Raw genomic sequence first — 16,010 nt, forward strand, 5'->3', positions numbered from 1 at the left:
GTTCAAGTTCAAATGTCCCCAGCTTTCGAAGTAGTAATCTGACCTTGGCGGCATCATCAAACGTTTCTAGGTCAACAATAAATACATCTTCATATTTCTTGTACAAGGATTCGAATGTTACACCAGCTAAACCGTCAAAATAAAATTCATGAATAGAATCAATGATATGATCAGCATGTGATTTAGCAGAACTATCTATAAGTCCATTCTTGTTGGTAATAGACACTTTGATAAATTAACCCCGTCGCCAGTTGTTATATCTAGAGCCTTGATTCTTACTATGCCGCGTACTACTAGACTACTTGAACGACAGAACACGCAACGTCACAAGATAGAAGACAGAAGAACTAGTAAGTAGGAAGTTCATTCCTCAAAACAGCGTCAAAATATAGCACAGAAATCTCATGTAATTTTAGTTATTGGCTGAATGTAAATCATCATTTCGGTCAACCAATAGGCACATAGGGGTTCATTCTTATCCATCCAATGGGGAAGCTACACGTCGACATTCTAGAATATTCCCCTGGCCGTGGTTGGATGGAATGTCCTTGGTACTTTCTGGGCATCTTGAAGGCTTCCTAGAGTTTATCAACGAACCATCCCTACAGATGTCTGAAGAATCTCTGAAGAATCAGTTTACAATAAGTCACAAAACTTGTTAATATTAAATTGAATCTGATACTTTCTACACGATACTGTCATCTCGTTTCATTCCTGATGTACAAACTAGGGTTGAGACGTGAGTACTGCTCCATCAGGTCATCAGAATACAGTGAAGTGTCTTCTATGTAACTCCAGATACAAATGCTGTCAACGTATATTACGAATAAAATAAACCTTAGCACATTTTTGAATAACCACACTAGTTACTGTTTTAGGTGTTGATGTATTTGAATTAACTTTAGTTTCTTCTTGGTAACGATCATTCAAGAATAATTTAGGCCGGCAATGTAGAAGGCCGTGGATTCCATATAGTTCATGATATGATATATTGTGGGATACATCATCGAGTCACTTGGATGTACCAGACGATTATATGCTACTACCTTGTAAGAAACCATGTTGTGATTCGGAAATACGGTTTTGAATTGACAAACAACCTGATACTGTATATTACAACTTTCATGTGTCACGAGTCAACTGAAATGTTGTGCGTGTGATTGCTCACCCCCTGTTGATGAGACATTCTAGGGTGTGATGAAAAGAAATTCTTGAATAAAGTGATTAGTGGAGATGTTTTTGAAAGTGTGTGCTCATATGATAGTGAACAAACGTCATGTCACCTGTAATGATTTTTTGAATTGACTGAAAACTGTGCATCTTTGTAGTCTGATTAGTTCAATTTCAATAATCACAAAGTGCTATGATGGAATGTGACAGTTTGCAATTCTACATTTGGAATTTATCTTAATGAGAAAATACTGTCCGACTGTTTCATCCAAGTCTTGATAAGAAACTTCAACTGAGGGGAAAGGAATAAAAAATTGTTGTTTTTACTGAATCAAAACAAGATAATTTAAACGAAGTTGTGCGTTACCGCATAAAAAGCCTTTACTAGGTCTCTTAACATTTCAAACTTTCCTGAACAATGACGTGACTATGACTACGTAAGCGCACCACATATGGAAAAGTGGAATCCACGGAATAGTGGGAGTGGTTGACAAGCAGAAAACGAATGAAATATTGCATTGCAGCGAGCAAGTGAGCTTTCACATATCGGTAGAAAGTCCCGTCTGATGCTTGAATAGATGAAAGGTCACTTTTGAAACTCCATAACACTGTAATGCATAAACAGTTTCATTCACCTTTCCACATTTCGTGTGAAAATCAGATGCAAGAACAGTTGTATAATTTCGGATCGTAGCCACCACAATGACAGTTCACAAGGTAATGTCGATCAATGAATAACTTAAGGTTTTTATCACATTACGAATGAGGTGTACGCAGCACAAAATGTGATGACAATTCGAATGCACTCACGCCTAGTTATTCACCGATTCACAAGTACTTTTTTTACCACTTACATCAAACATCGGTGAAATGTCCCGTCTGATGATTAGATAAACGAAAGGTCACTGTTTCAAATTCAGATTCCGTTAACCTGCGCATCCAAGAATTATTGTCGTAACTCAGGTAAATGCACTCATGATTGTGATGAGCATTCGCACAAACAACAATCCAGTTACATTCAATAGACCTACAGAAAATGAAGAACGATCATCGAGTGTTCATTGGAGATCTTCATGAACAATAAAATGACACAAATGAAATAATTTCCTCCATTTAATCAGCTGTGATGATGTCGTTCAGAATAACGGTGTAACTTCGATAATCAAATCATCGAGCTCTGAGCAATAAACTCCATCAAAATAATCCACCTGAGCTACAAATCCTATCCACAATCTTGAACTATCGTGACCGTCCTTTCGAGCACAAGGGCGAACTGAAATAATCAAGTGAGAACTTAACATTGAGTTTTACTCAACTGTTTGGCATATGTGTATACCGTGCGTATTGCACAAGCAAGTGGCTATAAGAACTCAGTAGCTTAGTGGATAACGTGGTGACGTTTGAAGCGAAAGATCCAGGTTTCAAATGCCAGAGTGAACATCAACTTTGAGACGCACGCACATCCAGCTGACAAATCCCGAGTGATAAGAACCGCGCGTCCTTAATACCAATATCCATCTTTGCTTATGAAATTTAAGATGTTGATGAGACAACAAATGTAAATACTCTCACTTTAATCCATAATACCTTATTTCAATAAAATGCCTGTTCCAGATGACAACTAGTGTTTGTATAGTGTATCTACTGTTCACTCCATTTTATCAAACACTACTACTACTGGATTCACTTTTGTTGGATGCTGATTTTCCTAGTGATCCATTATTCTCCAATGAAACTGTGAATAAATTCGAGCAAAATATTTCAGAAAAATCAAATTTTGATATCATATCAGGTGTCAGTGGTCCTCACAATGAATTTATCTCTAGTTATATTGTATATAATAATATATATTCTGAAAATAATATTTACAGAATTCACACCAGTTTACAGGCATGATCAAATTGTTATAAAAATCAACATCTAATGTAGAGAGCAAACATGAAATATAAGAAAGTTTTATGTTCACTGGTTTAGTAATTGATAAATAGTTTATATATGGCAGGCCAATGCAACACCAGGGAACTTGTCATTTTTTTCTTAAGTGGATAGCCTGATGTTCTGTAAGGTTATTTCTAGTGCCAAAGTGAGTTATTGATAATTATCTACAACTAGAGAAAGTAAGATTAAAGCAAAGAGCACGGAACAACAAAACAATGATAGCAAGTAAGAGGTTAAACACTTAATGCATTTAATGCATTTTCAGAGGAGCAAAAAGCATTAATTGAGCGAACAAACAATGGGAGAGAGTTTAACATACGGATAGTTTGGGGTAAATTATTCCAGAGTCTAGAAAACTTACAGGTAAAGTAATTCATATAGAGAGAAGATCTAGAATATGTTTGTTTCGCTAAAGACAAGGAGTTACGAATGTCGTAATGTGAGGCCTTAGCATATTGAATCGCCTGACTGGATGTGAAGGAGAGTTTGTCAAGTATTTTGAAAAAGAAGATAAGGTTAAGTTTGAGTCTCCTCATCCACAAAGGGTCAAGCCCTAGTTTACTACACCTCGAATTATATGTCAAGACACTATCAGGTCCAAGAGTACGAAATGTAAATCGTCTCTGTACTGATTGCAGTCTTAATTTATCCTTTATGCGCGTGCTACTAAGGAGAAACGCGCAGTATTCGAGGAGTGGTCGAACACAGACTTTGTACATTAATATACGAGATTTGCTGTTATGAAGGTTTCGAGTTATGAAACCTATAAGACGTTGAGACTTGGACGTTTGTTTCATTATCTGTTCAGTATATGACAAGTCGTCGGAGTACCTAAGTCCTAGATCTACTACTGTGTGTAACCTAGATAACATTTCCCCATTTATGGTAAGATTAAGGTTGAGTGATGTATCACCGAAGCATAACCAACCACATTTAGCTGTATTGGGCTCCAGTTTCCATTTCGAGCACCACTGTGCTACCTTGTTAAGCTCCGTGCTGATACAATTTTGAATATTGCTCAGCTCATGTGGAGAAAATGAGTACACCACCTTTAAGATCGTCTGCAAACAAAAGGGACTTACCCACACTAAAACACTCACAAATATCATTAATGAAAACTAAAAAGAGCAAAGGACCTAAGACACAACCCTGAATTACCCCACTTCTAACAGGGACTGAGTTCGACAATGAAGAGTTGATTTTAACTATTTGATGTCGATCGCTGAGGAAGGAATCAAACCAGGCTAGTAACGGGTTTTCGACCCCATAAGATGCGAGTTTACCTATGAGAAGTTGGTGGTTGACCATGTCGAAGGCCTTAGAAATGTCCAGGTATAGCACTAATACTAGATATCCTTGGCTACGAAGCGAATAGACTAAATTAAAGAAGTCAAAATGACATGTCATACAGGATCGATTTTTAAGAAATCCATGTTGCGAATCATCAATAAATTGTTCAGTCAATAAATAGTTGGGTAGTTCGTCACTAATAATTTTTTCCATAATCCTAGAGATAACTGGAGTAATATTTATTGGCCGATAGTTGTTCATGTCAGTCTTATCTCCGGATTTGTAACGTGGTATGATGTACGCGGTTTTCCAACGGTCAGGATAAGAGCCTGATTCCATAGAGAGAGTAAACAGCTTAAGGAGAAGAAGTTGGATATCTGGACCACCATATTTGTAGAGAAATGATGAAATCCCGTCTGCACCGTGACCTTTCGAAACCTTGAGCTTATTTGTAACCTTACTAATTTTCAGACATGTGAAGGAGATAGATTTAATTGAGTTACCAGTCAAGCATATAACTCTAGAAACAGAGGCATTTATGGATTGTTTGCCATTTGCAAAATTACCACTGAAAAGGTCTGCTATAGTTTTTGGGTCATATATAAAACTATTATTATGCAGGATGCATGGTATATCAACATTTTGAGTTGATTTAGCACGTTTATTGTAAAGGTGGATTAGGTTTTGCACTTTTGAGCTAGTACGTAATGCTAATAGCTCTTCATTGATGGCTTTTAACCTATGTTTCTCTCTAATTTGGTTAAAAATTATTGTTATTTGTGTGACTGCCGTGAAGTCGTTAGATTTAAAATAATGTTTCTTTAGGCGTCTTAGTTTATTACGATATTTAGCTGGTATATAGAATTCGTAATGTTTACTAATCCTGTAAGTCTTAATTGGTGCACAGGAGTCTAGACAAGAGTTAACAATAAAAGAGAATATGTTGATGGCATCTGTCAGACTATTACATGAGAAGAATTCATCCCAGTCTGAGAGTTTGATCAGTGAGCGCAAGAGGTCCCAGTCTGCATGCATATAGTCTCTATAATTGCAGGTCCTTTGAATTGGTCGGTTGTAGGAGGGATAGAAGGGAAGAGCACAAGCTACTATCTTATGATCACTGCTTTCAAACTCGTTGTATACTTGTACAGATAGGGGAATGATATCTCTACTAAATATTAGATCAAGTGTATTATCACCCCTTGTTGGGGTACGAACCCACTGTGACCAGCAGTACAGATTAAGGATTGATAAAAATTCATCATTGCTAGACTGACAGCTACCAGTACTCCAGTTAATCCCAGGATAATTGAAATCGCCAGTGATAATCTTAGCACTGAAGTTTAGAGTAGATGCGTGTATAAATGCATTGATAATAAGATCATTCAAATTATAAAGATTATAGTAAACTGACTGCGCTCATTCAACTAATCAGATTAAGTATGATCAGTGATGTATTTCGTGTCATATTTAATCAGTAATGAGGGATCTTGAGTTGTGTACTGTGAACAATTTGAACTTGTGTTAGTTCATCTTTGATGTTGTTAAATCATCATTTCGGTCAACCAATAGGCACATAGGGGTTCATTCTTATCCATCCAATGGGGAAGCTACACGTCGACATTCTAGAATATTCCCCTGGCCGTGGTTGGATGGAATGTCCTTGGTCCTTTCTGGGCATCTTGAAGGCTTCCTAGAGTTTACCAACAAGTCATCCTTACACCTCCCCTCTTTGAAATCTGTGACGTATGACTCTCTTTTTGGATCTACATGAAACATTGTTGTTGCTCTCTTTTTTCTGTTCAGCATACTAATCGGCTGTGCGATTTCACTCTTATGTTTTTCAAGTCGTTGGTTGGGGTCTTCCTTAGGGCTTTTCTGCGTTAAATCCACCAGCATGTGGAACGGTAGTTGTGTATCTACTGTTGCTGTTCTATGATCCTTCCTAATCTGAATAATATGTCTGATACACTTGCCGTTCTTTCAACGGACTAAATAAAGTACCGTCCCGATACGCCGTTCTATGACACCTGATTCCCATTTCCGACCGCCATGATACCACTTTACAAGTACTTTCTCACCTACCTTCAAGCTGCGGTCGCTCGTCTGATATTCGTGTGCAGGTTTTCTTGTTTTCTTGGGTGGCAATATTAACCTCTAAAGTCACATATTTCCTTCGGTTATGTTCTGTTCTAGTATGTGCCACCATTATTCTATTAGTTGGTGAGTAGTTTTTACGTTTCCGGTGATGAACACGTGATGAGCGACGGTGCATCTTCTTCTTACAACATGTTTCTTTATGTCCTTTGAGCTGACATCTAGTGCAACGGTAGTTTCTGTATGGGCAGAATCTTTTGTAATGCGGCTCTCCGCAAAACCAACATGCGGAAGATGGCTTCCTAATGGTTGTGTTCTGCTTTCACATACAGGAATCTTTCTTCCCACTTACTGCCTGTACACAAGGAAGTCGACCATTATTTTAAACCATCGAGGTGTCATGTTTCAAGTTCACCAGACGCTGACATTCAGTAGTCACCTCTTGAAGCGTGATATTTGGACACTGTTCAATTTTAATCAGAATTATGGTTCTAATGTCGGCATCTTCTGGAGACTGTAAGTTGCATGCAAAACAAGGCATTTGAATTGATCTTCTGTCATTGCTGATAATTTAAAACGCTCACATTCACGATTTACTATGCTGGCATGTTGTTACTAATCATCGCCGCCAGCTTTTAATATCTTCAGGCACTGATACCGAATATTGAATAAGGAAGACTGTTCACCGAAAATTTGCGACAAAACGTTAATTGTTTCTTCAAATGAAAGGTCTCTTGGGTTCTTGGGAAGAATGTAATCAGTGTATCGTTCAAGTTCAAATGTCCCCAGCTTTCGAAGTAGTAATCTGACCTTGGCTGCATCATCAAACGTTTCTAGGTCAACAATAAATACATCTTCATATTTCTTGTACAAGGATTCGAATGTTACACCAGCTAAACCGTCAAAATAAAATTCATGAATAGAATCAATGATATGATCAGCATGTGATTTAGCAGAACTATCTATAAGTCCATTCTTGTTGAGGTTAATTTGCTGTGTTATTGTTTCAAATATACGAATCTGGAACTGTTCGAAACGTTTCACATGACGCGCTAGAAAAGCTTCAAATTGATCGAAGGTAATGGACATTTTGATAAATTAACTCCGTCGCCAGTTGTTATATCTAGAGCCTTGATTCTTACTATGCCGCGTACTACTAGACTACTTGAACGACAGAACACGCAACGTCACAAGATAGAAGACAGAAGAACTAGTAAGTAGGAAGTTCATTCCTCAAAACAGTGTCAAAATATAGCACAGAAATCTCATGTATTTTTAGTTATTGGCTGAATGTAAATCATCATTTCGGTCAACCAATAGGCACATAGGGGTTCATTCTTATCCATCCAATGGGGAAGCTACACGTCGACATTCTAGAATATTCCCCTGGCCGTGGTTGGATGGAATGTCCTTGGTCCTTTCTGGGCATCTTGAAGGCTTCCTAGAGTTTATCAACGAACCATCCCTACAGATGTCTGAAGAATCTCTGAAGAATCAGTTTACAATAAGTCACAAAACATCAACAATTCCATTTTCTACTCATTGTTGATGTGCGGAGATATTCACCGAGGTGTGATAACGTTTTCTGATGGTAAACCAATAACTTCAAGAAATCATTTAAACCTCAAAACAATCACGATTTACAGAGAAAGAAATCCTCTACGAATAGATGAATAGTGATGCTGTCAGAAACATAAAATAAGTTTAAATTAGTCCACCGGTAGATTTTATGAGTGCTCAATGTGAACGATACAACGTTTTCCTATTCATTTACCTACACTTCTTACTACTCATCGAAAAACACAGCAATAAAGGACTAAGCGTGAGTCAAATCACTGAGTAATATTCAGTAGTGCGGCGTGACGGAAACCACCTCATTCGTCATCTAGCGAAGGTGTCTCATTTTATATACTGAAGGAGTGTGTGTGAAGAAACAAGCGTGATTGGTCTGTGCAATAAAGTGGTGAACGTCTGTTGAAGTAGTCACAAAGATACACTAACATTTAGAAGTGTCTGAAAACTTCTAATCAAATCAGTGTTGGATTAAATCTTGTGTGGAGCCAGCTGAAGATACCGAACCACTTATCATTACAAAGCGACCTATATCCGAACTCACCTTCGTGAGTTTCCATGGATGACCTGAAAGTAAAGAAAGCGCAACATTCAGGAGAAAAGCACCGTGTGATCTCTGGAATTCCAGTCATACACCTGACACCACAAACGTGCCTCCAAATCGATCATGATGTCAAGTGACTGTTCTCAAAAGGAGCACAAATCAATATCTTGTGGATTAGATAGACAACGTCATGTCACTGTGTTTAAATTGAACTCTGTATACAAAAGCATTATTGGTCGTGTGTCATTCAACCATCAGTCGATCATCTTAGTCTATCACTCGACCAAATATTTGTCAAAACTGTGTTTCAATTCTCATGAAATTCCACATTAATTTGCTATGGAATCAACTTTAAATTTATTCCAGCTGGATGAGTAAGAAACTTCGTTATTCCATGTTATTGTCAGCGTTTGTTGGTAAAATTATTATCTAGATGACAAATAGCTGGAGAATCAATCTGTCCATTCAAAGAATTGTTTACTTCACCATACTTCATTTCAGCACTTTTGCGTTTCAGTTGGACGTCACAAAGCAGAAAATATGGATTCTTATTACAATTTCATTTCGGATTTATACAAGGAACAAAGCATAGAAAATCTTATGATCAGTCAACACAATACCAAACAAATTTTCCTCATTGTATGAGCAGGTGGTAGATTCGATCACACTGAGGTTCCAGACTGTGTGATTATAAGTGATCATTCGAGTGAAACATGTGTCATTGCTTGTACTAATTGGAAAAGTGTTGTAGAAACAAGGAACATGGAAATACGAAGGTTCAAATGATAGTGCAGTAGTTCTTCGTTGATTATCAAATAGTTGATGACTCCATGAATTGCATTCGACTGAAAACACGCATGAAGTAAAATAAAGTATATCAATGCACATCACGTGCTGTCCATCATGTGAATGTGTGAGAAAATTGTATTTTTATGCCGCCTAATCTGGCGAGAGAGATTATTAGAGATTATGAAATCAGCATTGTCAATTGCAGTAAATGTTCTGTGAACGTGCCATCTTCTGCCACTGATTAAACTCATATGAAATACAGTGTATATACAACGGTGTTCGAAAGATCGTGTACTCAGTTATCACAATACATCAACTGATTTGGATTGATGATGAGAGCACAGTGAGTTGACGTCTTGATTTCATTTCCTCTTTCACGAAGAATACTGTATGAGAATCAGGTAAAAGTGATACAGCCTTCATTATTTTTTAAATGAATAGCCAGTCGTTGCTCTTTACTGACAAAATTGTCAAATAATCTCTACCGCATTGTTTTTGTTGATTGACTTTGTTTTCCACTTGATTCAATACTTGACTGAATAAATCTTTTCTATGAGTTAAATGAGACACCGATATTTGCCATTACGGTGAAGTCTTCGCTTAGTATTCTGTTGATGGATGTACTTATCAATCCACAAACTGCTTCATCGAACACACAGTGATCCTGAATGAAGTGGCAAATAGTTCAATGTTATTGTAAGAAAATTATTATTTTCTGATATATATCAAATAACTTCATTTTGATTTATCTGATTGAAGTGAGAGTTGGCAATATCTCACAAATTGTGGAAGAGGTTTCCGACAGATCTCTTCCAAATAGTTACATGTCATTTTGATTTGGATAAAGATTCAATCTAAATACAACGAGATTCGGCATGTAACCAATTCTTTTATAGAGAAGCAGTTTGAAAAATATTGATCGATTGCGCAAACTCTTAGGAAAATCATTCATGATTCTTCGAAGTAGATCAGTGATTTGCATAACAAACATATTAAAAATTGGTATTGCATAAAACTGCTGATCCTCAACAATGAACAGATCAGTCGAACAATATTGATAAACATGATAGTAGATTCCCATAAAAGTTAAGGAAATGTAATCCATGTCTGTGGTCATGAGAGCTGAGCTGAAAAATCGCAATTACGAATTCCACTAGTAGTGTGGTGAACAGAACAGGACTGGGGACAATCGAATGTATTTAAGCAAACATTACAGACTATCTCGGTAAATTCTGATAACCAAACAATGAACAGTCAGTTTGCAAATTAAAAACCAATTGTTTCAATCTTCACTGTTTCTTCTCTAATTCCATTGCTCATGCATTTTCCAAACGATTGCGCTTCATTTCAGTTCTTTCCTCATCGGTCTTCTGCCAAAATACATTCTATGTCTGAGCAACACCATATACTACTTATATAGATATAAGTTGACCACAATACAGTAATAGTTGTTGTTGTTTGTAATTATTCCGAAAGTTCTACTGAGATGAGAACTAAATTAATGCTCACGTAAAGAAAATGCTTCATGGATTGTTTGAGATTAAATTGTATGCCGTGGCCCAAACGCTCGTCCTAAATACTACGGCTAGACATCATCTATCTCTGCATATAAAGTATACTTGTTTTCATTAATATGAAGACGTGATGATTTATTTCCCTTATCCCGGTAATGGTCTTCGTATTTCTTAAGGGTGTGTTTTGCTCTTCATCGATCATGTTATTTGTGTATTGTTTACAGGTCACTCTGTTTCCTGGTGTCAATACTTGTAACCATCCTTCATGTAGGATACAGTCAAAACAGGTGGGACTATTACGTATTTTCGGTGACTTGGCCACCAACGCATTGTGCATCTTCTCAAGTAATAAACATTTCGTATACTTAAAATGTTGTCCTTTTACATGATCTTAAATCCATTTATTCACATTTCACAGATGAACTTTATTAAGTAATATATTGTGAAATCAGTGTTTACCATTTTTCCGTTGGTGGATATGGATCAGAGTCATTCGCTGATCGCGTACTCACCATTGTGCTATTCATTGACAGGTTGTACTCAGGGAAGTTGGGGTCAAATTACACCTTGTAAAGGCATTACTTTATTTCACCATACATGGAAGTTCCAACTGTATATTTTTCGCATTGAACTAGATTAATTCGACAAATCACTCTCACAGATTGCTTGAAATTGTAAACCATTTCAATCACTTTAGTAGATGTGCAATCACATTTTCAGTATTCAGGTCTATTATGTTGGATATGGGTAATTTTAAGTTCATATCAAGGGCGAGTATTTGGAGCCAACTAACCGAACTAACTTATTTCACTACTAAAATGTATCTAGTCACTGGAATCGCATTTGATAAGTTTCAGCACATATTATGTTCACATACATCTCTGTTCAATTGAGTAACAATTATTTGAAATTCTCTCTTTTAGTGTAGGCTACCGAGAGGATTGAGAGATTTCACCATTCATGGATTGTGGTAAGATTACTTTTGATTTATGAAATATATACGTGTGTGATTATGATAATTTGAAGTATTTTGATTAAAGTATAAACTAGCAATCGCAGCAATAACGCAATTTCATCAAGAAGTATTAGATGAGCAGGAACGATTGTACTGTATTTTGCATTCGAGTTAAAAACAGCCATCAATACTGAAGAATCATTGGTTCGTATAAACACCACATCCGCCACAGCTCGAATTCGAGTTTAAGTGTCTGTAATCGATTGTACGTCTACTTAAGATCACCTTCCGTCTGTCCAACAGTATATTAGACATAGACTCTGTATTATCTAGAATGCACTGGTAAGTAATAGAATTACCAACCAAACATGGAACAGACTCACTAAATCCCTGGAGCTGCACACAATCATCATGCCGGATGTGAACTGAAACCACTGATATCTAGAGTTTGAACTATAGATTTTCCGACACTATTACCAACCACGAAATAATGTTGGAATTTCCAATTGACCAATCAGTGTTGAATTATGAAGTGAATGGTGACCATTAAGAATTGATTTTCAGTGCGCTCATAGGGCCAACTGAATTCAGGTTGTGGGGTCCATTGATTTGCATCACAATACTATATGGTTTGAGTCTCACTGTTTCCCAGATGAACAATAATATTTCTGACCACCGTAACAATAATACTGCATGCTATGTAACAGTTTAGTGTCGTTGATAAGATTTGAATGAGAACATTTGCAGGTGAGTCAGATTCAAAGTTTAGTCATCTTAATTTTATTTTCACTACCTACTATCGGTTGTCCGTGTGACTTCGTGTATTGATCGACTGTCTATTGAAATTATCAAGTTAACTACTGCATCTGAATAAGCCTCTGACTGGTGGTGATTGAATTGATAGTCATTTGCTCTAAGCAGATATTGCTGTAGTTGGATCGATTTTGGATCCACAAACGATCACCATCACTTGAGGGAAATATTTCCTCAAGCTTACAACAATGCTGTCAACAAAAACTGGTGCCGATAAAAAATTTCAAACTCGCTTGTTTGTAATCACTGTATCGACGCAATCATTCACTGAAACCATTCTTTCAATTCATTCTGTGATTCTATTTCAGGGAATACGAAACGAACTAGATTTAATGTGGCCACATTTGAAAAACTACCGCGAATCACCCTCATTTTGGTAAGAAATCTAATAATATTTCATTCATCGAATATTTTATCCGGCGGCTGCGCAACATCTGATGTCGATTAGACGATGTAGATTTCTGACCATATTCTCCAGTGTGACCGTTATTCAAAGCACACACCGTAAACGTAAACATTATTGAGTGGATGTTGACGTTTGATAGTTACTATGTTGAGATGTGTTTCCGTGATAAAACTGTGCGATGATAATATTTTGACTCGGAAAATGAACTTCAGATGAAAATGTTAGTTTTTTAAGAAGCAGAATCATCAGTGAGTAGTAATCATTTATCGTCGATATGCTTTGTTGACTGATGAGTGTGACCACAGTGGCAAGCGGCTTTCTGTATCATCTCTTTGAACTGACGTTGTTAGAACGTTGTTTCAACGGCGTACAGGTCCTGTGAATAAAACATCACACAAAAATCAACATACATATGATAAGGCGTTTTGTGCTGAATCCTAAATCTTCAGGTGATTCGAAATAGGGAACTTTCAACAATCAATAAAATCACGATGTTTGTTTTCGAAGACAGTTTTAGGTCGTTATCATGTATTGTTCAATAACGTATAGTTAGTGTATCAAATGTTTTCAACCTTGTCCACTTTTAGGAAACATGAATTTGAAAAGCATGGTTTGTGTGCAGTTGAGGATCCTCAAGTGTTTAATCAATACGGTTACTTTAAATTTGGTATCCAACTGATGCAGAAGCTCAATCTACTGAAGTATGTGATTCATGTTGTAATAAATTCATGGTTACATTTCTATAAAACATTGTAAAGTTGTGCGTCTCAATGCCGATTGGAAATTTAGATATCTACATTGATCACACTCACAATCCTGACCAATCCATGAAATAGACTCATCATATTAAATATGAACCGATGTGTTGTACCCTGTCAGTGGGATCCAGAATGCCATTTCCCCACTGAATCGAGGCTTATCAGTTGGTTCCATTTATCAAATTGACAGGCGCATATAATTTGATGTGTATCGGTTGATCAAACGACCATTGTCTGATTGATGTTACTGTGCAAGTGAATATTTGTTAAATTATACAACTTAATCTCGTGTCCTTGTTTCTATTTCTTTTCGATTATTTCAGAACACTAATGAAATATAGGATCTCACCACATGATTCCAGACAATATGATGTAAGTCTATTCTTCAACTGATAAATAGACTGAGAAAATAAATCAAATTTCTCGATCACACTATCATGTAGGCTCCACTATATATTTAGGTTGAGATCTCAGTTAATTCAAACATTGGGCACATCTCTCATTATGCATGAGCAGAAAGAATATGAACATAATTAAAAGGGAATATGTCATTGAATGATCAACCGTGTCAACGTTCATTATTGAATAACGAATTTCCTTTGAACTTAAGGGAGATATTTTAACATAATAGGCTGACTCGAAGAGATAACTACTAACTGTTTGAGGTGATACAAATGCCGTATGAAATCTGTCATGGTAATCAAACATATTAGACTCATGTGATCACTGAACGAATCGAATGTCCACATCACCTGAACTGAACATAACAAGGATGTAGAACTTCGACGAACAACGGACAGTCACAGTAAATTTGTTGCTACTTTAGGCAAACCACCATTATTTCACGAAACAAAGTACACTTGAATGCTTACACTTGTGCAACAATGAAAAATATGTTAACTTGTTCATGTCAGGATCGAGAGTTTTGAAAGCTGTTGCTTTTACAGTAAGCTAACTGTGAAACTCTGGTAGAAGTAGTGGTAGTGGTGGCTGCATTGGTAGTAGTAATAGTGGTAGTAGTAGTAGTAGTAGTTGCAGTATAAACATTATCGCTATTAAATAATACAAGTAGTGTTATTAGTAGGTAGTTTTCTATATATGTAGAGGTTAGTCTCCCCCATGTGGTCGCCTCTTTGTACCTCTACTAATTAACATCTGCTCTTGCGTCTCATATCCCCATGACTTTATTCGCAAATGTTTCTGATATCACCTCATTTTATTCGTCACCTTTATTACTTTTAATTAATAATGTTACGAAAGCATTTTGATCATCATTCTTCATTCACATTATAAATAAACGGTCGAATTAATTTATGCAGACAATCAATTTAATGAATGTATTGGAACGTGAATTCGGTTACAATGGTTCTGCAAACTGCATCCGTAAACCAGGACGGGTAAGTGTATCAGTAATTAGTAATCCATTCCCTTACACACGTATAGAAAACACGTTTACTTTACCATTAGACATTTCAGAATGTTGCATCACTTGCAAATGACACTTGAGTAAATTGTAGACAGGAATATAGTCAGACGATAAGTAGAGTCGATTTAAAATACTGAATTATATGAAGTGTAAAGATGGACTAACAAATCTAAACACATCCACAATACCTAACACAATATTGGGAGACTGTTGACACTAGTCAAACAATCGGTAAACGAGAAACATTGAACGGTGACTCGTGACAGATAGAGTTTTGGCCTCGTAGTGATTATGGAGCAACGTTGCCTGAACAATAATTAGATATTCGTGAAAGCGAATGCGTACATTGTAGTAATCTTACACGTCATGAGTTGGACAACAATCAGTGGACAATCGTCATCTACGAGTCATGCACACCGTTTAGTTCTAATGAAATGTGTAAACAGACAATCGTTCTAGTATATAAAGTTTACTGAATATCTTATGTTGATTGATATATTTAGAGATGAATTTCATTCTGGACATTACCTAAATTCTATCGTTCTTTCATTTTTGTAGAGAGGGATGTATCATCTGGAAGAGGTGCATGTTTGCTTGAATCGCAAACATGAATTCATGAACTGCCCGTTCCTTGGAAACTGTCCGAAGAAGTTCATCTTTCCTCCATTTCAGTAGTTGCATGAAGTTGTTTAATGAACGCACTGATTGACTCTGACAATAACAAAACCGTTCATGATT

At 36.6% G+C, this 16,010-nt stretch overlaps 1 protein-coding gene across 1 annotated transcript; it reads left to right on the forward strand.

The window, feature by feature from the left end:
- Positions 1-12,870: 12,870 nt before the first annotated feature.
- On the forward strand, positions 12,871-13,844 carry Smp_179960 (hypothetical protein; the record flags this gene model as incomplete). The annotated part of the gene is made up of 2 exons (XM_018792924.1): positions 12,871-13,058; positions 13,676-13,844. 2 exons carry the CDS (start codon positions 12,871-12,873, stop codon positions 13,842-13,844), a joined length of 357 nt encoding a protein of 118 aa, XP_018647488.1.
- Between the last annotated feature and the right edge of the window lie 2,166 nt (positions 13,845-16,010).

The sequence above is a fragment of the Schistosoma mansoni genome, chromosome 1, assembly GCF_000237925.1.
Source record: "Schistosoma mansoni strain Puerto Rico chromosome 1, complete genome".
Classification (NCBI taxonomy): domain Eukaryota; kingdom Metazoa; phylum Platyhelminthes; class Trematoda; order Strigeidida; family Schistosomatidae; genus Schistosoma; species Schistosoma mansoni.